General features: G+C 40.3%; 2 protein-coding genes across 5 annotated transcripts in view; one reads left to right on the top strand and one right to left on the bottom strand.

Annotated features, from left to right (window-relative positions):
- LOC106944579 (clustered mitochondria protein homolog) overlaps positions 1–11,444 on the bottom strand; it is a 19,373-nt gene extending 7,929 nt beyond the window's left edge. Inside the window, exons 1-18 of one of the 2 annotated variants that reach the window (XM_015027649.1) lie at positions 11,356–11,444; positions 8,512–8,925; positions 6,692–6,801; positions 6,398–6,569; positions 5,935–6,066; positions 5,678–5,832; positions 5,429–5,583; positions 4,077–4,199; positions 3,853–3,985; positions 3,654–3,746; positions 3,379–3,545; positions 2,232–2,411; positions 1,704–2,144; positions 1,468–1,541; positions 1,265–1,369; positions 1,077–1,177; positions 838–990; positions 673–735 (exon numbers count right to left, since the gene is read on the bottom strand). In XM_015027649.1, coding sequence (XP_014883135.1) covers positions 673–735; positions 838–990; positions 1,077–1,177; positions 1,265–1,369; positions 1,468–1,541; positions 1,704–2,144; positions 2,232–2,411; positions 3,379–3,545; positions 3,654–3,746; positions 3,853–3,985; positions 4,077–4,199; positions 5,429–5,583; positions 5,678–5,832; positions 5,935–6,066; positions 6,398–6,569; positions 6,692–6,801; positions 8,512–8,560 — 2,406 coding nt within the window. In that variant the 5' untranslated portion in view covers positions 8,561–8,925; positions 11,356–11,444. Of the gene's footprint in view, positions 1–672; positions 736–837; positions 991–1,076; positions 1,178–1,264; positions 1,370–1,467; positions 1,542–1,703; positions 2,145–2,231; positions 2,412–3,378; positions 3,546–3,653; positions 3,747–3,852; positions 3,986–4,076; positions 4,200–5,428; positions 5,584–5,677; positions 5,833–5,934; positions 6,067–6,397; positions 6,570–6,691; positions 6,802–8,511; positions 8,926–11,189 lie in introns of both variants that reach the window. The other variant, XM_015027650.1, reaches the window with a different exon arrangement.
- Positions 11,416–23,204, top strand: ddhd2 (DDHD domain containing 2). Of its 3 annotated transcripts, none has more exons than XM_015027652.1 (18): positions 11,416–11,594; positions 13,183–13,375; positions 14,355–14,548; positions 14,675–14,764; positions 15,418–15,538; positions 15,632–15,721; positions 15,807–15,948; positions 16,075–16,283; positions 16,390–16,451; positions 16,542–16,661; positions 16,943–17,038; positions 17,230–17,397; positions 17,486–17,512; positions 17,885–18,040; positions 18,473–18,575; positions 18,657–18,815; positions 21,177–21,348; positions 21,450–23,204. In XM_015027652.1, the coding sequence occupies exons 1-18, from the start codon at positions 11,436–11,438 to the stop codon at positions 21,529–21,531; spliced, it is 2,343 nt and encodes a 780-aa protein (XP_014883138.1). In that variant the 5' UTR covers positions 11,416–11,435; the 3' UTR covers positions 21,532–23,204. The 3 variants fall into 3 exon arrangements, with proteins under 3 accessions (XP_014883138.1, XP_014883139.1, XP_014883140.1); XM_015027654.1 differs by lacking the exon at positions 11,416–11,594 and adding an exon at positions 12,719–13,086 and having other exon boundaries at positions 13,134–13,375; XM_015027653.1 differs by lacking the exon at positions 17,486–17,512.

Below are 23,204 nucleotides of genomic sequence, written 5' to 3'. Positions count from 1 at the left end.
AAAAAAGATAAAAAAGCACCAAAAAAATTTTCCTTTTTTTTTTTTTTTTTTTTTTTTTAAATATATCTGTCTGATAAAAACAAAAACTGACATTTTAGGTCAAATGATAGTTGTTACATTTGGAGGTGAAAGGGGGAAAGTCTGCAAGACTCAGAACAAAATCTGCAGCTGTGAAGTGACCAGTGGCAGCATTATTTTGTGTGGGTGTTTTGCAGGAGGAGGGACTGGTGCACTTTACAAAATAAATGTCATCATAAAGACAGAACATTACACAGGACATTTAAGCAACATTTTTGAAAATCAGCCAGGAAGTTTAAACAGCTTAACAACAATCTTACAAAATGCCAATATATGCCACCAACTTGGCTACAAGGTATCTTAAAGACAAAAAGATCAACTTTTTAGAGTGTCTTAGAGTAGTACTGCAAAGCCCTGATCTCAGTCTTTTAGAAGATGTGTGAGAACCAGTTCTGTTTGGAGGACTTGGCCAAATTTACCGCAAACTGTTGTGAGAAACCTGCAGTAAGATACCCAAAATGTTTGACACAAATTATACTACTGACAGGGAATGTATGTAAACTTCCAACTGGAAAAGTCTTTTACCACCCATCATGTATTAAAGTTCCCAGACATAAGAACTTATCAGAGTTATCACTGAATACTGCAAATTACCTGTAGGAAATGGTTGAACACTCTTTTTGCTGAGCGGGTGAAAATTTCACCTATTGTTGACCTCTGTGTAGTATAAAGCAGGAGAAAGAAGAACATTATTTTAAAAAATGGTCACAATAAGGCAGTTTTAAATGTGTGAATTAAATGTGAGGAAATTAAACACACCATTATATGCCTGAGTTGCTCCTTGTGTTCTGACTGGGAAATCGCCTTGACCACGTGCCCCAGGTAGCGGAGGTTGATGCCTCTCTGGTGTAGCGCCTGTTTCAGAGATACTCCGTCCATCGGCGCCTCATTGCTGTGTAGGCAACACTGCAACTGCAAACACAATCATTAAAACGTATTATGCACTGATTTTGTCGTTGCAGGCAATTTCCCTGCAGCACGAAATGCGAAACACTCACAAAGTCTGGTATCTGGTGAGTGATGATGAAAGCTGCGGCTTCTCTCAGCAGCTTCTCCTGCAGGTTTGTTGATGCGCTCTCAGAGGGAGGAAAACGTATTCCTGAATGTAAAACACAAGAAATGCATGCTCCGGTAAACATCTATCGTCTGTCTGTTGTTTCTGAGAAGGCACACTTAACACGTTTACCTGGAGAAAAAACATTTGGGTTAAAGCGCATCTCAAAGATGATGTCACTAACGGAGCCCACGTCTCTGCATGCAGCTCGTACGGCATCAGTCGCTCGAGAGTCGCCTGGGAGAAAAGTCATATAAGTCCAGAATAAAATGAGTGCTTCGTGTTAAACGGGATTCAAATTTCCTTTCACAAGGATGTGCCGAAACACTCCTTACAGGCTGTTGCACATTCTTCAAATCCTCCATTTTCATCCATCTTCTCCTTCACACGTTGGGTGAACTGACAATGTCTGAAAATAAACAAAAAATATTAAACTTAATAATAATAATAATAATAATAATAATAATAATAATAATAATAATAATAATAATAATAATAATAATAATAATAATAATAATAATAATAAAAGTTAGAACTGAATGTAAAAAATTTTCTTTCACATCGGACTCACTTGTGCTGAATGAAAGCCTGCACCAGCTCTGGCCTCAGCCTACAGAGACTGTGAGGAAACTTCTTTGGCAGCCCAGAGTCACTCTGATAATTCTCTGGCCAGCCTTGTTTCTCGTTCCCGTTGCTCTTCTCCTCGTTCTCTTTACAGCTTCTGCTGCTCTCTTCCTCCCCAGCAGCTGTCTGACTTGGTGTTTCCTCCTCTGGACAGAAGTTGGCATCAACTGGGAAGCTTCTGAATACATCCAGCAGGTAGAACCTCCCATCAGCCCCCAGCAGGCCCTGAGCGTCCAGGGAGGTGAACAGAGGCACCTGGTGACCCTTGGGGGCCACAACGACATGTCTCTGGATGAACAGACTTTTGGCAGCTTGAGCCAATAAGGCCAGCAGCCGTCTGCGTTGACGGGATTCCTGGGGCCCTGCGTTCACCCCATAAAGCAAACCTCTGAGGAGAGAAGAAGAAACAGATTTAGCTCCAAATGCGCAATAGAAGTCTCACACAGCTCAAATATAGGTCACAGGTCATAAGTACCCCGAGGCAGGAGAATCTTTTTGGTCCTGGTCTGAGCTTTCGAAGCCGGGGGCCAGGCCCTGGGCCGACAAACGCACTCCTCTGTAGTCCACGATGGCTGTGGGTAAAGTGTGCAGCCCCTGCAGCCCCTCTAAGTCACTGTAAGCCTGCACGCATTTAAGCTCCAACCTCTGAGCTGCCCTGCAAGCAGGAGATCAGAAAATACTAAAATAAACAAACAAAAAATTCAATTAGAAACCTCTGCCAAAGCTGTAAAATGCCTTGAGATAAATTCATCTTTTGTTTTAACAATAGTATAATGTTGCACTAAGTATTTTATTAAAAATCCAACTTTTAATTTTTTTGTTGGGTTTTTTTTTTTCCGGAGGGAAAAACTCAACATTGTGATATACTTGGCATCCGAGAAGATCACACTGTCGGTGTTATGACTATCACACTCATTGGCATCTATAATAATCCCTACAATTGCAAAAAATATTCATCCCCTATAAATTTTTCATGATACAGCCAAAAACGACAATGAATATTAATGGACAATAGCTTATTTCATTATTAATCCCTGTCAACAGGAATCAGCTTTTCTGTCCCTCCAGAACAAATGCGTTCCCACAGCATAATATAAAAAAGTCCGTCTTTAATGTGCGGAAGATAGAACAGCATATCACTTAACTAAGACAAATAAGTATTGGTATTCATGACTCAGGAAACCGCCACAAGAAAATAACAACTCTCCTAAACTTGCTCATATAGTCCATCCATCCATCCATTTTCTGCCACTTATCTGGGGTCGGGTCGTGAGGGCAGCAGCTTCAGAAGGGAAGCTCATATAGTCTGAACTACATTTGTTTTAAATTAGTTTAGATCATGTGGAAATATGACAAGTACAACTGATCAAGAACTAGAGTTTATCCTCTCTCCACACACTGCGAGGTGTATTGTAAGGAAGCTAAACACCTCCAAAGCTCACTTTTTAGAGAACTGCAGCAAAGAGTCTCATCTTAGGTTGACCGAGTCTCCATGACAATTTATTGTGCTGTTTTCATGCAAATCTTTGCAAGGAGCGACAGCAATGGTGGAGTGAGCGTAAATGTCCAGTTTTGTGCATCTTCTCTCCCGTGTATGCTAAAAGACTTGAGACTTTTATTACCTGCGACCTCTCTCACCACCAAACGCTGGACTTGTGGCCCCCTGGCTCATGAACAGGCCGCTCCAAAGGAATGCTGGGTCCTCCGGGTTTCCATTTACCGGCTCGACAAATCCATCTACGACCGTCTCAGCCGCCTGCATGACAGTCCTTACGAAAGCACTGTTAACCTGAGGTGTGAGTGAAAAAGAGGATGGAGGAATCCAGAAAGATGTAGAAACTGTACTTCTCTCACAAGTAAAAAAAAAAAAAAAAAAAATCACAGGCTTATTTCTTACTTGTAGCAAAACTTTGTCTCTCTGCAGTCTTTCTTCCAGACTCCCCTGGGAAAGATCTCTGGCTGCTTGTAACTCCTCATTCCAGTCTGGAGTCTACAGGTGAGACCCACAAAGCTGCTCAAACCTGGCATATTTATGTTTTATGCAATACAGCCACGATTAAGACCAAACACCAAACCACTGCTGTGTGGTATCTAACCTGTGCTGCCGCCTGCTCATCCACCCCCAATCTACTGAAGGTGTTCTTGTAGAGACGAGAGGCGCAGGGAGGTCCGAGCCAGCACAGCGTGTGGTAAGGAGTGGGCATTGCCTCTACTGGTGGCTGTGGTGGCCTGAAGGATGAGAGACATAATGCAGATTCATATCCATCACGCTCAGCCGCAGCGGTTCTTACAGCATCCAGTGGTATTTAATATTACTGACCTGTTTTTGAGTGTGGTAAAGGCTTGTTTGAAAGTAGGACTGACATGACACAGCAAGTCTGTGAGGCAGTGACAGACTGGAGTAGACTGCGCAGGACGAGGGTCAAACATATCGTCAGTAGACCTAAACGTAAAAAAAAAAAAGAAATTTGAAACAACATTAAAACTGTTCATTTGCGATAACCAGAGACTCTGCAGGGACAGGCGGGTGTAGCTGGTAGATGGATGGATGTACATGCAGTCTCCTGCAAAGCCAGACATATCCTTAAAACATTTACACACGTCATTTTAATGCATAGTTGTTAAATGGAAATACATTCATTCATGGCTTTCAGATTGTTTTTCCAAACAGAAATCTGGTCATTCTGGCATGCCCCTAAAGCAATATTTCATACAATATTTTATTAAATTACAGCTGCGAATCTTTCTTAGTATACCTACCAGCTTTTCACATGTAGAAACTAAAATTGCTGCCCATTCTTCTTCGCAAAATACCTCCAGCTTAGTGAGGTTGAATCGCCTTTACAAGAAGTCTCAGTAAATTTTCTCTGGACCTTGATATGGAAATACTTTGATCTACACTGTTATGTTGTAGCACTGGCAGTGTTTTAGTGTCCTGTCCAGTGGGAAAGGGAACTTCCTCTCCAGTCTCAAGTGTCATCCAGCTTCTAAAATATTTTCTTTCAGGACTGTCCTGAATGCAGCTGCATGCTGAAATAACGCTGAAGCTCCATGAGAATTACCACTGAAACCTTGGCAGCTTCTCTGATTAATGCTGTCCTTGTCCGACTGGTTAGTTTAGATAACCAGCAATCTCCTCGTAAGGTTTGCAGACGTGTCACCCTTCTTTCTACTCTCAAGCCATGCATTACGCAGCTTTTCATAACATTTCAAAGCCTGGGATATTGTTTTATAACCTAACTGTGTTAAGCTTCTCCCCAGGTTTCATTCTGACTTGTCTGCAGCGTTCCTCACTCTTCGTTATGCTTTGTGCTCAACTATGTCCTCTAACAAACATTGAAGAATTAACAGAACTGATATTATTGACAAAAGCTACACACAGGTGAACTCTATTTACCAATAATTGTATTTAGTAGAATCAGAGAAAATATGGCTGAACACAAATAAATGCAAAGCAGACATTTAAAAAACTGTGTATTAATTTCCTCCAACTTCACGATTATAGCTTTGTGCTATTGATAACACCCACCACCCAAAAGAAGAACCTTGAGACATTTAAAAAACATGGGATATATTTGCATAATGATGTTGCTCTAGTATCAAAACACTTAACTATCTAATTATTGCTGCCCAGTCAGAAAATAAGACAATTTCTATTGCAACTGTGCTCACCTGTTCAGGAAGAAACCTTTGGGACAGGATGTGATATCACAATGTCGACCCTCTATTGTCACCACTGTCATGTACATGAAGTCTCCCTGCAGCTTTCTGTGTCCTGGTGGGGGGTGCCAACAGCTGAGAGACAAGTCCTTCAGGTAGCTGGGGGCCTGGTGAAACATGCATCAAGAGGAGAATAGTAAACTTGTGCTTTCTTGGGGTCAAACAAGCCAAATTCCCAGACAGACTCTGGTATGAATCCACCTCTGATTGAGAACTGTGTGGCAGCAGGGCCATGAGGGGTCTTTCTGAAGAGCCAGGCAAGAGGTACTCAGGTGGGGGTCCATCCTGGTTGGCTGATTCTCCCTTTGAATTGCTTAACGAGCGCTTCAGGCTCTTTCCATTTGGCAGGCTCGAGTCTGTACCAGGAGCGGAGAGACATTTCAGAATGAGTCAGAAATCATTTTGTGACTTTCTGCTGCCGTCTTGCTTCAGTGGGCTGTTTCTACGTGCATTTTTACCCGGTGTGTGTGTGAGTGTCTCCAGCACGCTTGGTGATTGTCCTTCTCTCAGCGCATCGTGAGGTCCGGACGCTCTCAGCAGCTCCACAACCCGAGCCAAGTGAACCCTGGCGGAGTGGAAGGTGTAAGGCTCTGCAGAGACATGCATTAGTTAGCATACAGTGTAGCCTGACCGTCTTTATGAAAGTCACAGTGATGTGGGAAAGGTCTGCTGAACCCGCGAAATGAGCAACGTCGCTCAAAAAGCATCCAGAACATCCCGGTGAGCAGATGGGTGAGACAGTTTAAGTTATGCAAAATGTGAAAAAGTTTATGGGGTGAGGATATTTTTAAAATCCTGGTGTAAAATACTAACCAGAATAGGACAAATATGTCATGTCACTAGATTTAATCATTACCCAATCGTGCAGCTACAGCGAGAAATCACACAGAAAAAATTTATTGAAATAACAAAAGAGTATACCTTCCACCAGGCGAATGAGAGCTCCTGCTTTAAGGCCTTTAAGGCTTTGCAGCTCGGCGTGGGGATCCAGTGTTGTCCCAGCTAGAGCGAGAGACAAGTTGGAACGTGGACACACCTCATTCCTCGACAGCAAGGCCATTATTGCATCTTGAACGAGCCAAAATGCGTTAACCTATGCAGCACAAACACAGAAAGGACCTCAAAACTCTGGGTCATGAAAACAAAGTGAATTTGTGGGTTATGGCTGAAGGTGAAACTAAAATGCCGTCTCGCCTCTCACTGTTGTTTTCGTACCTGCAGTTCAAACGGCTCGACTCCTGCTCCTTGGATCTTCACAGGAAACGCTGTGCCCTCTTCTTGTTTGATATCAGCAGCATCGTCACCATTGGCTGCACTGATTACATCTATGAGAAGGAGAGAAACCCAACTAACTGTGAATAATTACAGTGTCTGTAGAAACAGGAGAAAATAATGGGAAATTTCTCCTGGAAAATACCTAGCTGTGTCAAAAGATAACTTGAATATAATGATATGATATGCTCTGATTTTATCAGAGCATATCATCTCATTATGTTTATTTTGTGTATCTAGACCTTTTCAAAAATCCCCTTCAGCTAACTTGAAGAGTCCTACTGAAAAAACAAGAATAGGAAGGGAAAAACAAGCCAAGAAGAAGATAAATGGGGCGTAGCAGATTTACACACACACACACACACACACACACACACACACACACACACACACACACACCTACACACACACACACACACACACACACACACACACACACACACGCACGTAGAACCACAGGCGAAGCAGGACTCGGCGTGTTCCCCAAACTGATCTGTGGCTAAACCTGCTGCATTTGCCTATTGGCCTTGATGTCATCTCCAGGTGAAACGACAACCACACCCAGATCTGACAGCGCAGTGTAACAAGAGACGCAAAACCCCAAAAAGTTTGACTTCTTCCATTCGGCACTGAAGGCCCACAACACAACAAATCCTGATCTGTGTGTGATTACTGTTCTCCGTACTACGGTAGATTATCTGCTCATGCTGTCAATCTGGATCTGCTTTACTACTGGAAAGCTTCCAGTCGACAAATAGCCGCTATTGGCTGGAGGAACGCGCCTCCCCTCTGGAAGCTAAGAAGGCATCGTTTTTCTTTCCTCTGCAGGAGTTGCTACTTTATTTTAACAGAAAAAAAAAATGAAATAAGCTGTTTTGAGAGTCTCATATCTATTTCAAAAACAGTAGCTTTCATTTTGCCAAGATGTGTCATTCTTTTGCTTAAATTGGAGCAACTTAAAAATACATATAAGTGAAAAACTGCTGATAACACACTGGTTAAAGACGTTTAAAAAAAAATACATCTGTAATGTGAAAACATGGCTCTGATTGTTGTTGTTTTTTATGCATGAATGATCCATAAATTGGTGCTGAATGGCTTGACAAACACTGCATGATCAACTTTGAGACGTCCTAAAAACTTTGAAGAATTGAGATTTGAGATAACTTTTAAAGATTATAAGAAAATTTAAAATATCACAAACAAACTAACAAAAAAAAACTGCCTTGTCATTTATGTGTAATTGTAATAACACAAAGCATCCAGGTAATTAAATTCACCACCTTTCAGTTTTATTGTGGTGCCAACATTTTATTATTTTACAGGAAAAAGTTTGACTCAGTCTAATTTGGAGAGGAGCCAACACACACTGAACCCTAATTCAGTCATTCAACTCTGTAAAAAGGGGAGTGGCAAATGTTCAGTAAGGTGAAGAAGTCACACTGGAGAGCATTGCTCCTTCTTCTCATAATAAATCTACTCTTTGAAATTGTTATAACTGGATTGTTACAGTATTATAGAGGGGTAAGGGGGGTTTAGCCATTTTGTAAGGAATGTGTCAGGATCAGGAGTGCTCTAAAAACACACAAAAAATGAACTGCACGTTCTCCAAGAGGCTAGACAGTTAGCACCAGCCATGTTAGAGCGTCAGCGCTGTGCCAGATCTCCCACCCTACTTCCACACATTCTTCACAAAGTAGAAGAATCCACTAAGGGGAAAAGAAGGAACAAGAGAAAAACCTGTGATTACAGGGATTACTCACCAGTTTTGACTTGATTCCTTCCTCCTCCTTTCTTCACTTTGTCCTTCATGGCTGGGAGTTTTACTTCTTTTTTACTCCCTAAAAAAAAGTCTTGTCTAAAAACTGCTAGAGGAGAAGAGAGCGGATAAAAGGGTGTTTGATTTGTGCAGCTGGACTGTGTGTGAGCGTGAGAGAGAGAGAGAGAGAGAGAGTGTCCAGCGGAGTGAAAGTAAACGGCTCACTGTTCACGACTGTGACTCATGCACCTCTTTACAAGGCAAACTCAACTTATCTGTTCCCAGTGAGGAAAAAAGGCCACACCCTCTTATTGCTCCACACAGACAGCCTCAAAAACTTTGCTGGACTGGGTGTGTCTTTGTTGTAGCTTCACTCACTCTTCCTCCCTCAGGCATGTTTCACTCCTCCCCCATAAGCCTGCAAGTAGAAGTGAGAATTGAGCACAAAGCTTTTGGCATTTTTAGCTTTTATGTTGTCATTGAGTTTTGAAAGTCATTTCAATTTGTCAGAAGAAGACATAATGCAGTAAGACATATCTATTAAAACAAATACAATCTTTTAAACTGCATGAATCCTTCCGCTGTAACATGAAGTTGATCCACCATGCTACACTGTTCATTAAGTCAGTTTGCAGAAAATACAACAAGACATGGTTGAACTTCCACAGATGGGTGAATCTGTGTGTGATGTGGTTCCTTGTGATTGTTTAGTGAACTACACCTACTATGTTTCAGCACACACATACTTGACATTATCTCAGTTTGAATAATACCGATGATGTGTGGGTTGCAAATGTCACCTGTCTGTTATCACTGGTATCCTACAAAATAAACTTGAATAATGTAGAAGTAGGGCAGGGCGTTGTCTAAATTAGCTGTAGTTGTAGGACAGGTAAGTCGAGACCAGACCAGATAAAAAAAAAGAAAAAAAAACCTACATAGATTAAAGATTATTGACCTCGTGACATTTATGCTGAGCATGGAAATGACTGTGCCAGGGGCACTTCCATACAGATATAAAAGAAGTTCCCAGACAGGGGAGGAAAATTAAGGAGTGGCACAAATTAAATAGTTTTATTATTCTGTCATTAATCCTTTGGCACAAGCCCTAAATTATTCACACCTGTAGAAGCTGAGAAGGGAACAAAAGATTAGAGTGATGACAAGAAGGCATTTCAAAAACTTAAAAATCTCTGCAAAAGACAAGTCATCAAGAATACCAGTGGAAATATGCACAAGTTGCTTAGCAATTAAAAGTATTTGAGCGAGGCTTTTCTATTAGTTATTGAGACAGCATAAATAAAAATTGACATGCCATCTTTTGTTAAGATATATATATCAAAAAGAAGAAATATATTTTTTTCTATATTCTCCTAAGATTTGCCTGAGTCATTTTAACTCAGAATGTGTTTAAGCCATTGTATGTCAGGTTGTTTTTCTTTTTAGTTATGTCTTTTCACAAATAAAGAGCTCTTACATAATTATTTGTAACATTTTGAAAAAAAAAACTGTGCATGGTAGCCTAAATGAATTAATTTCTATTGCTAAGACGATTTCTGGCTGATAAATATATTTTAGGGTCACAAAACCTCCTTATAGTGGCCCGTCGAGGTGAAGTAAATTACTCAAACTACAAGCCAAAGGGGTGAAATGCCTAAAATCCAAAATAAATCTGAATAAATCACTTAGCAAATTAATCCCACAATTTTCTTTCCTAAATTTAAGACTGGAGTGGGGGTCAGCAATTAGGCTCTTCCTCTTACATTCACTCTTTGTTTTTACTTCACAAATAAGCGTATGCACGAAGTAATTTATAGTTTTGACGACAGCTGCAACCTTGCTTTTATCGATGTTACCTTTAAAGTTTCTTGTACATTAATTTTTTTTTTAAAAGGGTGGATGTTATTAAATGTTTTCACCTTTCTTTTTATTATCATCATTATTATTAACTAACCTGCCACTTATGTTATGGTGAAATATTATCCCCCTGAAAGATGTACAGTTGTGTAATGGTTTAGAAAAGCCGCTCTTTGTATCAACTCCTTTTAAAATAGCATTTATCGTTCCGTAACATTCCACGTATACCTTTTAGAAAAGATTCATTTTAAACGTACTTTATGTTAACTAACATAAAGTAGTTAACATAAAGTATGTTAACGATATGTTATGTTTTTGTTTGCTTTGTAGGCTAAATCTGTCGGAAAACGTTTGACTTATAAAATTCGTATTTCCGACGACACCTAAACATATCTTGACAACAGCTGAGTTGACAGGAGGCTTTCCTTAGCTAGCTGCATTAGCTAAACCGAGCAACATAACGTCCGCACAAGCCGTTTGTTTTCGGTCTATATGAGACGGTCGCGGTGAGTTTTTGTCAGTTATTTAATGCTGTTAATGTCGTGATGTTAAAACATCTGGAAGATAAGAAAATAAAGAACGTAGCTGTTGTGTCGCTGTTTCTCAGCTAGCATGACACTCATCAACCCGTGGCCTGAACGTTATGTTTGTTTTGGGTTTTTTCCGAGTCATTTAAAATATTTCGGGCCAAAACTTGCAAAACTAGCTAACAAAAATTAGCTAGTTGAGTTTAAGGCTATTCCGAAAAATTCTCTAGTGTATAATGCGTCCCTTATATTTGATCGAAACCAAACTGTTTACCTCCATTTCAATACACTTACTTACAGGACAGAAGTTAAGGAGGCTTTAAATCAGACGATTAGGAGTTAACACCTCACGTTAAAACTCTAAGTAAGGTGTTAGTCGCTGTTAATCTGTCTTGTTTCTCAGCTTCACCATCTATTATGCTCTTTCAAGGTAACATCAGGTAATGCAGTAGTCGTCTGTTTACCTGTTACTCTATGCGCATATGGCTGTTCCAGGTCCTGTGACAGTGCTCCACCCCTCAGGTAAGAGCTGAGGGTCGGGCCGATGTCATCCAGTGAGGGTGACAGAGGGGGTCTTTCTCAGGCTGCCCCAAACAACAACAACATCACCACCCAGGACGACTTTGACAACCCTACTCAGACTGCTGCAACATGCAACACACCTGAGGACAGCAAGGCCGAGCTGTCTCTTCCTGAGGCACAGGTGAGGCTGCAGATGGGATTTCATATAACGATGCAAATGGTTCTATTTTAGACCTTGCAGTACGTTTATTTTCTGTCCTTCTTCAAAAAGCATTTTGCATGATTTATGCATGCTTCGCTTCCATAACTGAATGTGTTTATGTAGATGTCCTGTTTTATTTCCTACAGATGCTTCTGGGTTTAATTAATCTGTTTTGAAAAAAATATATACTAAGGCATATCTGTAACATTCCCAACTCACCTTGTAGTCATTATTATCAATAAACATGGGATTCTCCATTAGTTCTTGTTTTGACACTACATGTTCTGCCTGTCTAGGCGTAAAATTGCCAAGAAAATGTTTAAATAATTAGCTTATTACAGTTACTAAACTAATGAAAGTATTTGGAGTTAAGTGAAGCAGAGATGCATTTAGTCAGACATGGAAAACTTTAAGCTCATTTGATTATCTCTTTTTTTCCATCCTAAAATGTAAAAGGTTAGACTCACTAAATGTTCAGCCTCAGACTGCATGATGTTAGCTAAACAAACAAAAAAAGGATGACACTGGTAAATGTTGCAATAATGACATAAGCCGTAAGAAATAAAGAAAAAGATTAGTAATTTTTTTTATCAGGAAACATGCTTTGTTGAACAAATGTAACTTTGAGCATTCTGGCTTTACTGCATGACCGCAAGTTAAACAAGAAACTGTGAGCTTCTACTTGGGGATTGGAGAAAAGTGGACATCACATGCTGCCCCTCCTTTTATGATGTTCACACTCTGTAAAATGTTGGACTTGGCAAGGGCTCCATAAGGGACAGCAAACGCAGCACATACCCACTGCTGGGCTGGAGAGCATTTTTAATTACCAGTCCTGAGTTTGTTGTTTTCCAGAAGTTCAAAAGATATTAGCTGTTTTTCTGCAGCTCATTAATAAGCACCTACAAAAAGTAACATTTTTCAAGGAATCAGTGGGATTTATTTCTTAGTAAGTATTTTCCAATCACATTCCAGTTTCTCAATCTTTACAAAACAATGTACTCCTGCTTTGTGCGAATGCTTATTTAATAAGATTGGGAAAGTGTAAACAACTCGAATGATCTGGCAGTTGCGCACTGTGGGTGAACGTTGTGTCAAATCGTGGCAGGCTCTAACGTTCGGCACGCTGAAACAGGAGCCGTATTACTGGTTGTATTGTTTTGGAGGCATAAGAAATTCTGTGGAAAGAAATTGTTTACAAGCAGTGGCCACCTTGGAACCAGCAGAACAGACAAGACAAAGCTTGTAGACGAGGGAAGAATACAACAAGGCTTTGTTGGTTTGATCCAGAGGTGGTCTGATCTTTTGTTTCCTGACTGCCCTTTGCTTTATGTAATGGTCTGAACTCACTTGATGGGGTTTTAGTAGGAGGGCGCGGACATTGTTCCGATTATGCTCATGGTACTTACCGCAGGGTTGACCAGTGAACCGCTCTGCAAAAAGGAAGACGCAAAATAACCATCCATAGCAGGTATTCTCTTTGTCATTACAGAGGATTATAGCTTCAGTCAAGAGGAGGCAATGCTTTTAGATTTTGATCATATTGCTGTTTTTCATTTTTTTTCAGATTTCTCCTGTTTTGGATGAGGTTTCTCCTTCCTCTGCCTCCTCTTTTGAGATGCTGGACATGGAGTCAGTGCCACCTCCGTACCAAGAGGTGCAGCCTCACTGGTTCTTCTGTCGTCAGGCAGATGACTGCGAGTCCTGGCATCCCTTCAGCAGAGAGGATTCTGACAAACTAGAAAATGCTTTCAATACTGGTAAGGAACAATACGTATCTTAGACATAAACTGTTATTATGTCGTCATAAATACTATTAGCTGTTTGAAGTAAAGTTATGTTATGGTGGAAGTGTTAAGCATGTTTTTCTTTCCTTGCAAATCGGTGTTGGGGGGGAAAAATACAATTGTAAAACAATCCTGTGATTCTTGAAGCAAAGTCCAGTTGACACATCCCCCTCCCCTTTAAGGCAGTTGTCTCTAAATGTTTGGACACTGTCCTGTCAGGTGAACTTTGGTTTCTAGGTGGGTTTTTGATGAATTACACTGCAATGAATAATTAAGCATCTGTAGTGAAATTGATATGTGGAAAAATTTTCCATTTCTAGTCTGAATTTAATTGGTCCTCATATAAGTCTCTTCTGGTGGTGAAGCAGTACATGTAGTTACACCACCTGTGTTTGGGCACGCACGTTTACAGAGTGAATATAGAACTGTGTGAAACTAAAGTACAAAATTTCATGTTGTGTCTGCACACTAAACCTAATTTTTTAGTGTACCTTCAACCCCCTACATTTCCAATTAATATAATTATAAATGTCAATTAACTAAATAAAAATCTAGAAACGTAACTTTTCTAGACGACATTTATCTAGAAATGTAAATGTCGACAGGTTCAGTAGTTGGGTCAAGTTATTATCGCTTCTGTTGACAATCGACAAATCCTTTCCAAAAGACATTGGCATGTTGTAAAAAAAAAAAAAAAAGCCTGGAATAACAGTAATGAAGGCCTTTATAAATCTAGTATTGGTTTATTGTATTTTATTGTCCTTGGAGCTATTTTTACTGAAGAATTTTGTTTGATACAGTACAATAGTTTAGTCAATTGTGAAAAAAAAATCTGATTTTTTAACAATCGGTTGATATATTTATTTATTACCAGAGAAAAAGCACCCGAGTACTTATTTTTTAACCTTTTCGAAATAGAAATAATAGATAATTTCTCTTTTTTTTTTTGCAGTAAGAGAACAGGAAGAGGACATCGTGGTTGCCGTGGAAGGGGAGCGCTATGATGTACACATCAAGGAGAGGATGCGCTTTGCTGTCTATTGGGACCAAGCTCCCGCTGAGGTCCGCCGCTGCACCTGGTTCTACAAAGGAGATAAAGACACAAGATTCTTTCCTTACTCTGAGGAGTTCAGCAAACGTTTGGAGGTAATCTCACATATATATTTTTCTTTTTTTCTTTCCTTCAGACTTTCTTTACTCTCCAACTTTGGCTTTGACATGCGTGCTATTTTCTCCCACCAATAATCCATCTCAACTACGCTGAGTTTTCAGGAAGCCTATATGATAGCAGTGACCTTAGACGAATGGAAAAGGAAGCTGGACTTTCCCACTGGAGAAACCGTCATCTTGCACAACCCTAAGGTGAGGTTCATGATGAAGAGCCCATACTGGATTTTATAGCTGTAAAGAAAAAGTGGTTTATTTGGTTTAAAAAAGAAAAGGAAAGTCCTATGTTGAAACAAAGATCTGGATACTGAGATACTGCAGGGTGATTTGAAATGGGCTGTATATGCAATAGACCTCTCAAATGTCTCACAGCTGAGCGTAAGGAGTGGGACAAACTTCCCTTAGATCAATGTGAGAGACGGTGAGGTGGTCACAAGAAACATCTCAATATAATTATTTCACCAACATGATAATGCTGGATTTAGGGAATGAGGTCTTTTGCTTCAGCTTTAAGACATTTTTGTCATTTAGTTTTGATTTCTACCTGTAATTAAATGTCTTTCCAGAGAAATAAAACTATATTAGACATTGATGGTTTTTTTTTTTTTACTTTTCTTTTGACAAATGCATTTTCTCCTTATATAATGAGTGTGTATATAAATGGTTGTATATGAAATCCCAATTCAATCCAAATGGTTTTAAATCTAAAGAATGCTGATGTAAGGACACATTTAAAGCAAAACGTGCTCAAAGAAGTGTTTAATTTTTTTTTTAAACAATAAAAACAAAATATTTTTAAATGAGCTTCATGGGTCCCTCCTCAACGTTTGTTTTTGTCCCTTTCTCAGCTGATAATGCATTATCAGCCAATAGGATTGCAGGATGAGTGGGCTTCCTCTCCGTCGGACCAGTCACGGCCTTGTACAGTCAAGAGGGGAGTGGAGAACATCTCTGTAGAAATACCTGAGGGTATGTGCGTTCTTTTGCTGTCAGATCATAAAGAAGGATGAACTCGTTGCCAGGAGGCTTGGACCTGCTCTCATCATGTCGGTTTGTTTTCAGGTGAACCGGAGAAGGTGGATCACCTGGTCTTTATGGTGCATGGGATTGGTCCAGCATGTGATTTACGGTTTAGATCCATCGTACAGTGTGGTGAGTCTGTGTGTGTGTGTGTGGTTGCGCATTCATTTTCTTAAATGTGCATCAATGACTCAGTTTGATTTTCATCTGTTTTCAGTGAATGACTTCCGGAGTGTTTCGCTGTCCCTCCTGGCCTCCCACTACAGGCGTTCGCAGCAGGAAGGCCATGTGGGTCGAGTTGAGTTCCTTCCTGTCAACTGGCACAGCGCTCTGCACGGGGATGCCACCGGTGTGGATGAGTACGTAAGCTGGCAAGCAGAAATGGTTAAAAAAAAAAAAAAGAAAAAAAGTCTCTCACAACTGCTAAAAACAATAACTCCTCTGTGCTCTTGTTTTTGTTCCCTTCCTTTTTTCCCATATTTCAGGGACATTCAAAGGATCACTCTGCCCAGCATCAGCCGCCTCAGGCATTTCACCAACGACACTCTGCTGGACTTATTTTTCTACAACAGCCCCACCTACTGCCAGACCATAGTGGACACAGTGGCCTCAGAAGTCAACCGGCTGCATGCCCTCTTTCAGCAGAGACACCCAGAGTTTGATGGAAAAGTTTCTGTCGTAGGACACAGCTTGGGTCAGAGATTTACCAACGCAGAATTACAAACATTCACATGCAGGTGTAACCTGCAAAGTTTTTTTTTTTGTTTTTGCTTAAGTGTGTCATCTCTCATGTTACTCAGGTTCTCTGATCCTGTTTGACTTGCTAACCAATCAGAGGAACAGATCCAGAGCAAGAGAAGGAGTATGACACTGAACTTACTATGAATGTCTTCATCTTATTTTCTGTTTTGAAAAGCTTACTCCTAAGAGAATCCCTTCTGTTTTTTTTAAGGTACCATCAGGAGAACACTCTGCTCTGAACAGTGACACGTTGGAGCAGATGCTGACTAAATTGGACCTCCAGCAGTACCTGCAAACTCTACTGGCAGAAAATGTCGACATGGAATCACTGGTATCACAAGCATCAACCCACAGACTGTTATGAAAACGTATTCAAACACCTTGAACTTTTGTTAAATTACAGCCACACACGTCAATGTAATTATTGGGATTTGATGGGATTTGATGCAACACTGAATTTTGTGGTTGTTAATGAGTTCACTGGGTATGAATCCTGCAAATCTTTGTACAAGTCAAACGAGTATCGCACAACTAGAAATACAGGACCGACGCCTTTGGATTATGCATATTGTGCAAATTTTGAAAACTACATTTTTAAATTATTTTCTTTAGGCTCTCTGCCAAGACAGTGATCTTCGAAATTTAGGAATTCCTCTTGGACCCCGTAAGAAGATTTTACACTACATCAGGAAGAAGAGGCTTCCAGAGGTCAGCCATTACTCAGGTGTAGGGTTTAGGAGGTGTTACTTTTTAGATTTAACCCTACTTATCATATATTGTAAGGAATAATGGATAAACCAGTGAGAAACAAGCAGTTAGTAATTTTATAAAAATGTTTTAGCATTTACTGTTTTGTTTTTGGCATTATTTACAAAGTTGGATGACTTCTGCTCTATAAGGACTATAAGATGGCACCAGGGCATCAGACCTCGGACTCCGGTCCACCTCAGGTTACCAGTGAGGGCATCCAGTCTTCAGAACTGCCGGGTCAGGAATCCTCCCTCCACAACAAGCCTTCTACCACTGGTGCTGTGGATTACGAATACTTTGATGTCGGCATTGGACAGGTAGCAAACAAGCACACGAATACTGTATAATTTGCTTCGTTGCGTCACCCGTTGCTGATTTTTTTCCTCTCCCTGCTTGCCTGGAAAGTCCAATGGAGGCATAGCCAAGGGACAGGTGTGTCTCACATGGTGTCCACGTTCTCCTCAGGCCTTGTCTCTTGATGTGCTTTACCTCACTTTGACTTGATGTTTCCTTTGCACACAGTGCGATCTTGGCAACTGAACTGAAGTGACAGTTTTTTATAGAAATCCCTATGACTCCGTTACAGTTTGCTCAAACAAAAAGCGAAGCGTTGTACCCAAAAACACACTCTGTATCTGTGCTCATACGTTTGTATTACGCTGCATGAGTGGTCATCTCTTCATGCTCGATTTCACTGAAGAAACTAGTCCGTCAGTTTTAAATGACTTACATGTTTCTGGAAGTTTCACTTTAGCTAACTTCTCACACTACCTCCCATTTCTGCTCCTGTCTCTCCTCCCATAGGTGTCCATCGATTACCCTCAGCTGGTGTTTTACCCTGAGACATTTTTTGCTTTTGGATCTCCGATTGGAATGTTCCTGACTGTGCGAGGCCTGAAACGCATCGATCCAAACTACTCATTCCCAACCTGCAAGAGCTTCTACAACATTTACCATCCAGTGAGTATCTTGTGATTCCTTCACAGTTTCGAAAGCATTCACGTTTGATTTAAGCTGTTTTCCATGGAAAAGGAAGGTGCAGCAAGGAAAGGTTTTTAAACATATTTCTGGTTTTCTTTTCTTACTTCTGTCTTTTATTTTCAATGTTTTATGTTTTAACCTGAGTGTTGAATGCTTTTAAAATGAACAGACTGCCTTTTAAGCATTGAACCTTTTGAACGTTTCATGTTTAATATGCCTTAAGTATGAACGACTGTGTAAAAAAATCTGATTTCAACAAAAAAATTGGAATTGAGCGTCAAGACCTGCTTGTTGCCTCCATTTGATGTTAATTCAACTCATATCAATTAAGAAAACTTCTGTTTTCAATGCTTAAATGAGAGCTTGCCACAAAAGCTGCATTCGTCTTGTGTTGTCTCAATCCCCATTCAGTATGACCCTGTTGCCTATCGGATCGAGCCCATGATTGTTTCGGAGGTGGATCTGGAGCCGATGCTTATACCGCACCACAAAGGCCGAAAGAGGATGCACCTTGGTAAGACAGTTTCCCTTTTGTGCATCTGCACAGTCAGAAACAATTGTTTAATGTTCGCCTGTAATTCTTCGTCTCCCGTAGAGCTTAAAGACAGTTTAACCAGAATGAGTATGGATTTGAGGAACAACGTTTTGGGATCATTGCGGACGGCTTGGCAGTCCTTTACCAGACCAGTAGCTGCACTACCCCCGGCGGAAGAGGGGGAGGCGACAAATGACACGACCCCCCAGGAGGATCAAGGTACCAAACACTTCTGCTGGGTTTGACTTGGTTCACGTTGGCTGCTGTCTGAAAGAGGACATGCTGGTGTCCAACCCACTGTTCCTGAATCCTTCTCACTCCTCTCTGCATATGCTGCTGCCTTCTCTCCTCTCTGTTGTTTTACTGCTGTGCACGCCTCTTGCCTCCTCAATGCGAACTCCAGTTTCAGTAGACACTGCTGCTGCTAAGAGGGAGGACAAATGTAGAGATTTTTGGACTAGAATGCAGGAGTGGCCGAAGGCCCTTCAGAAGCATTACCTAAAAGGTAAGCCAGGATAGAAGGTAAAACAATTCAGTTTTACCACTTTGATCATATTGATGATTCAGTTTACACTAAGAGTAATCGCAGTGAAGCCCTAAAGCTTTGTCGACAGCCTGAGTTTGTGCAATCCGTCTTCTAGTTTCATTCTGTACTCACGAAGCAAATTAAACACTATTGCCTTGTCTTTACCTGTTAGATATCTTGTGGTAAAGCTTTACAGAGGAAAACAATCTGTTCATCTTTAGTGGTTTATCTTTGCACATGCTCAGAGAGGGGGTCTTGCGTAAAGGTTGTGATTGTCACCACAGGCTTTGGCTGCTTGTCTTCTTCTACTCTCCCTGTGCGTCACGAGTTTACCACCTGCTAAACAAGTTGTCATTTTAACTGAAAGTTTAATTTACTGAAGCCTCCCTCAGGCCCATGCATGCCTTTCCACCTGGAAGTTCTCATTGGCTGAATTCACTCGCAGCTTCGCTGATCAACATCATAAGCCATTGCGGTATCTGGCCTAAAGCACATTTTTATGTGAGCTCTGTAGTTTTTCTAAGTAAGTAATTAGCTGTAGGCAAGACTTCACTTTAATCTATATTTTCCTACATGTTGGTGCATATTCAGTCATATAATGAGGAAAGTCTGTCGGATCATTAGATGTCTTTAAGGTATAGCAGTTCAGAGAAAAGAGTTCATTTCACAGTCATGTTTTTCTTCCCTTTCTGTCCATCCCTAGAAGCAAATGTATTGTTTTTCATTTGCATATGATATATGATAGGCTTGAAAGTTGAAAGTAGGATTTTCACTACATAATTGCAAGTCACTACTTATATAGTGGATTATCAGAACTGGCTGGGAAAACTATTGGGACGCTTGCAGCAGGTACTCTCTGAGGAACGACAAAGTATGTTCTGTGACTTACTGTGAAACACACTCCAGCTAAATTCCTGCTAATTGCTACATGATATTCCTGTTATTTAAGCGCCTTCTCACTCATTTCCTCGAAATAATCAAATTATTTATCCATTTCAGGCTTTTTGTGCTTTCTCTTAACATTTTTTCCTCTTCTGTCTTTATATTATGTTTGTGAGTTTCAGTGAAAAATGATTGTTGTAGCTTTAATTTAATTTTGTTTAGTGTCAGTGCAATTCATTATGTTTTGTTCTGGAGGTAATAATACTTATGAGTAGTTGCATATCTTCTCTTTGGGTGCTCAGCCCCAGTGAACATCCGACAGCGGCTCTTTCCTGGAACAATGGTTGAACAATGTTTTGTCCAGTTTTAAGATATTTTAGATCGAGGATGTCCAGCTCCAGCCGTAAAGAGCCGCTGTCCTACACGTTTTCTGTGTTTCCCTGGTTTGACAAAGCTGAATCAAATAAATGGCTGATGAAGAACCTGTTAACATGCTAAGAAGGTAATTCAGGAATTAATGGCCCAGCCTGATTCACAGCTACCTATCATCTGCCCCGCCACATGCAATGACATGCGAAGTACTGCTGATTCAGCAAATCGACTGGATAAGTCTACAATGTTTCTCATGCTAGGGTGTGTGATAATGACAGGGAAGAGTGAATCACCAGAGATTTGTCTACAAAAGTGAGATTATGTAAACTATTAGTAATGAAAGTTAAAGTAATAGATCATGAGATCTATTATGATCTGTTACTGGGTTTGTTTCTGGGTGTTGTTGCTCTGCTGAAGTGTGTTGGTGATGCAGAGGCTATTCATCTTTAGTCGCTTTAGAGCCGGCGTCCAACACACCTGAATCACATTCTGGACTCGTCCCGTCCGCATGCAGTCATTTTCCTCCAATCCTGGTTATAGCATAATAATTTGATTCAGGTATGCTGAAGCAGAGATGCATCTAAAAGTAGCAAGACTGCAGTTTGAAACCCCAGATCCTCGGATTAGTTGTAACCTGCCAGGATTTTATCCAGTTCATCAGTGATCTTAACATTAACGACTGAACTAGCCGCCCTTCTCCTCTTTGATTCTCTTTGTGGGTCAGAACAGACGGACGCTGGTGCTGCTCACAGTTTTGATGTCTTCGTGTAAAATCTCTTTTGTATTGCCTTCTGTCGCAGCGGGAGTATGCACAGAAGCCGAGTGCTCAGCGTCAGCAGAGCAGGCCGAACAACCCGAGATTGAAATGGGGATGCTGAATGGCGGGCGGCGGATCGACTACGTGCTCCAGGAGAAACCCATCGAGAGCTTCAACGAATACTTGTTTGCCATCCAGTCTCACCTCTGTTACTGGTGAGTCACAAATACCTGCACTGCTGCAGTTGTGCTCTTATGTCGCTGAATTTTCTATTTTGGTTTTCCTGTCACTCACACAAATGCTCTGTGTGTGTCAGGGAATCTGAGGACGCGGCTTTGCTGCTGCTGAGAGAGATTTACGACAACCTCGGCGTGGCTTTTGAACAGCCGCAACAGTAGCAAATTAGTGTGAATGAAGATCTGCTCTTGTGACCGTTATCTGAAAGTGAAGGACAGCCGACGGAGCCCGAAACTGAAAGACAATCCTCTCCAGAATGCCTTACCGTCTGTGTTTTACCGGCCTGCTGCCTGGATGGTTTGCAGCAGCCGGGTGGTCTTGGTTTACGTGTGTTTGTCAAAAGCTTGTTTGCCGTAGTGGCGGCTCTCTTGCCATTCCTGCAGTCCAAATATTTCAATTTAATTCTGAGAGTTTTTCGAGATCAAAACAATGCACTTTTTTTTGACTTGATGTCATAATTTATTAGCACTTTCACATTTGGCATGACCTTGTGGTCGTGTAAAGAAAGATTATGATCATAATTACTTAAAATGCATGTGAGAGTTTAGTTCATTTTCAGCTGTCATTTCTTTTCCATTCTGTGGAAAAAAGAGATTTATAAATACAATTATCTGATCTTTAGTCACTTTAGTCTGCGTTGACCAAAAATGTATATTGCCCCGTAAGAAACAGCTGAGGTTTTTTGTTTTCTGTTTAACAATGAAGGTTTTGTTTCTGTTACAAGTTTTCTTTGGCAGCTATAATAATTCTACTGATGTAATAAACAGCTTGAAGCCTAAAGCTGCCACTCCTTTATTTTAGCTATTCATTCATGCTAACTACACTCATCTCCTCTCAAACTGCATACAGTGCTGCGTAAACCAAAATACAGTGCACCTTTCCTGTTTAGCCGAATGTTTGTTTATATTTGTATTTGATTATATTTAACACAGGAATCTAAAGTATAAATCCTTATGAAGAGTTGTTGTAGTGTGGAAAGGAGGATTCCTCAGCAGACAACAGGATTGTCTCTGTTATGCATTATGAAACTTATCTCCTTTTTGTATCTACTACAAAGTAAGTTTGTATAGATTTTACAAAAAGGCTACCAATGCTCCAAGTTGGGACAATTTTATGTCAAGTCCAGACCAGCACTACATGCTTTATACTGTTATTGATTTAGAAACAGAATGCTATTAAACAGACTTTTTAAAAATGTCTTTCCTCAAAATTATACCCATTTCCATGTCAGTAGTTTTCATGAATAAATTAATTTTCTGTCATGCCTCTGCTGCATGTATTTCTGTTTAAAAGTTAGATTCTCCTGCTTTTTGATATCCATACATTTCAGATGTTTTTCAAGCAACTAGCAATAAAAATATTTTTTATTTATTCTGTTACATAAAAAGAAAAGTGTTACCTTCCAGTAGTTTCAGTTTATTTTATAGGAAAATTATGGGTATGTTGATAAAACAGTCCCACACCGCTAACGTTCCAAGCCTTTTTGTCATTATGACATAAATGTATATTAGTTTTTTATACGCACTGACAGCGGAACCACAGCCCGGCACCAAAGCCGTAAATTGTTCAGAGTTTTTGTTTTGGACGAAATCATTGAAAACTAAATCTTCTGACGTTGCTTGTTTTCTTGTGTTAAGAAAGCACTTAAAGTTTCACTATGATATATAAACTTTTAGTGTCATTTCAGTAACAGCAGTGTTTTAACTCAACGTAATCCTCTCACGTTGAGTTCTGACAGTCACCTATTCAGGCCAGAAAGGTGATATTCTCTTTAAATACATAGCTTTATAAATGTGAATATTTGTCTTATGTGCCATAATAAAGATATTATTGT

This window comes from Poecilia latipinna, unplaced genomic scaffold (assembly GCF_001443285.1).
Source record: "Poecilia latipinna isolate Pla-1442-1.1 unplaced genomic scaffold, P_latipinna-1.0 Scaffold104, whole genome shotgun sequence".
In the NCBI taxonomy this organism is placed as follows: Eukaryota; Metazoa; Chordata; class Actinopteri; order Cyprinodontiformes; family Poeciliidae; genus Poecilia; species Poecilia latipinna.
Note: the sequence above shows the minus strand (reverse complement) of the source record. Positions and strands in the feature narration are given on the sequence as shown.

What these genes read in the sequence shown, in the direction of transcription:
- ddhd2 (XM_015027652.1), top strand. Translation starts at nt 11,436, where the DNA reads ATGTCATCCAGTGAGGGTGACAGAGGGGGTCTTTCTCAGGCTGCCCCA. An exon ending in AGAAAATGCTTTCAATACTG is followed by an intron (nt 13,376 to 14,354) that starts GTAAGGAACAAT and finishes TTTTTTTTGCAG; the next exon opens with TAAGAGAACAGGAAGAGGAC. An exon ending in TCTACAACATTTACCATCCA is followed by an intron (nt 18,041 to 18,472) that starts GTGAGTATCTTG and finishes ATCCCCATTCAG; the next exon opens with TATGACCCTGTTGCCTATCG.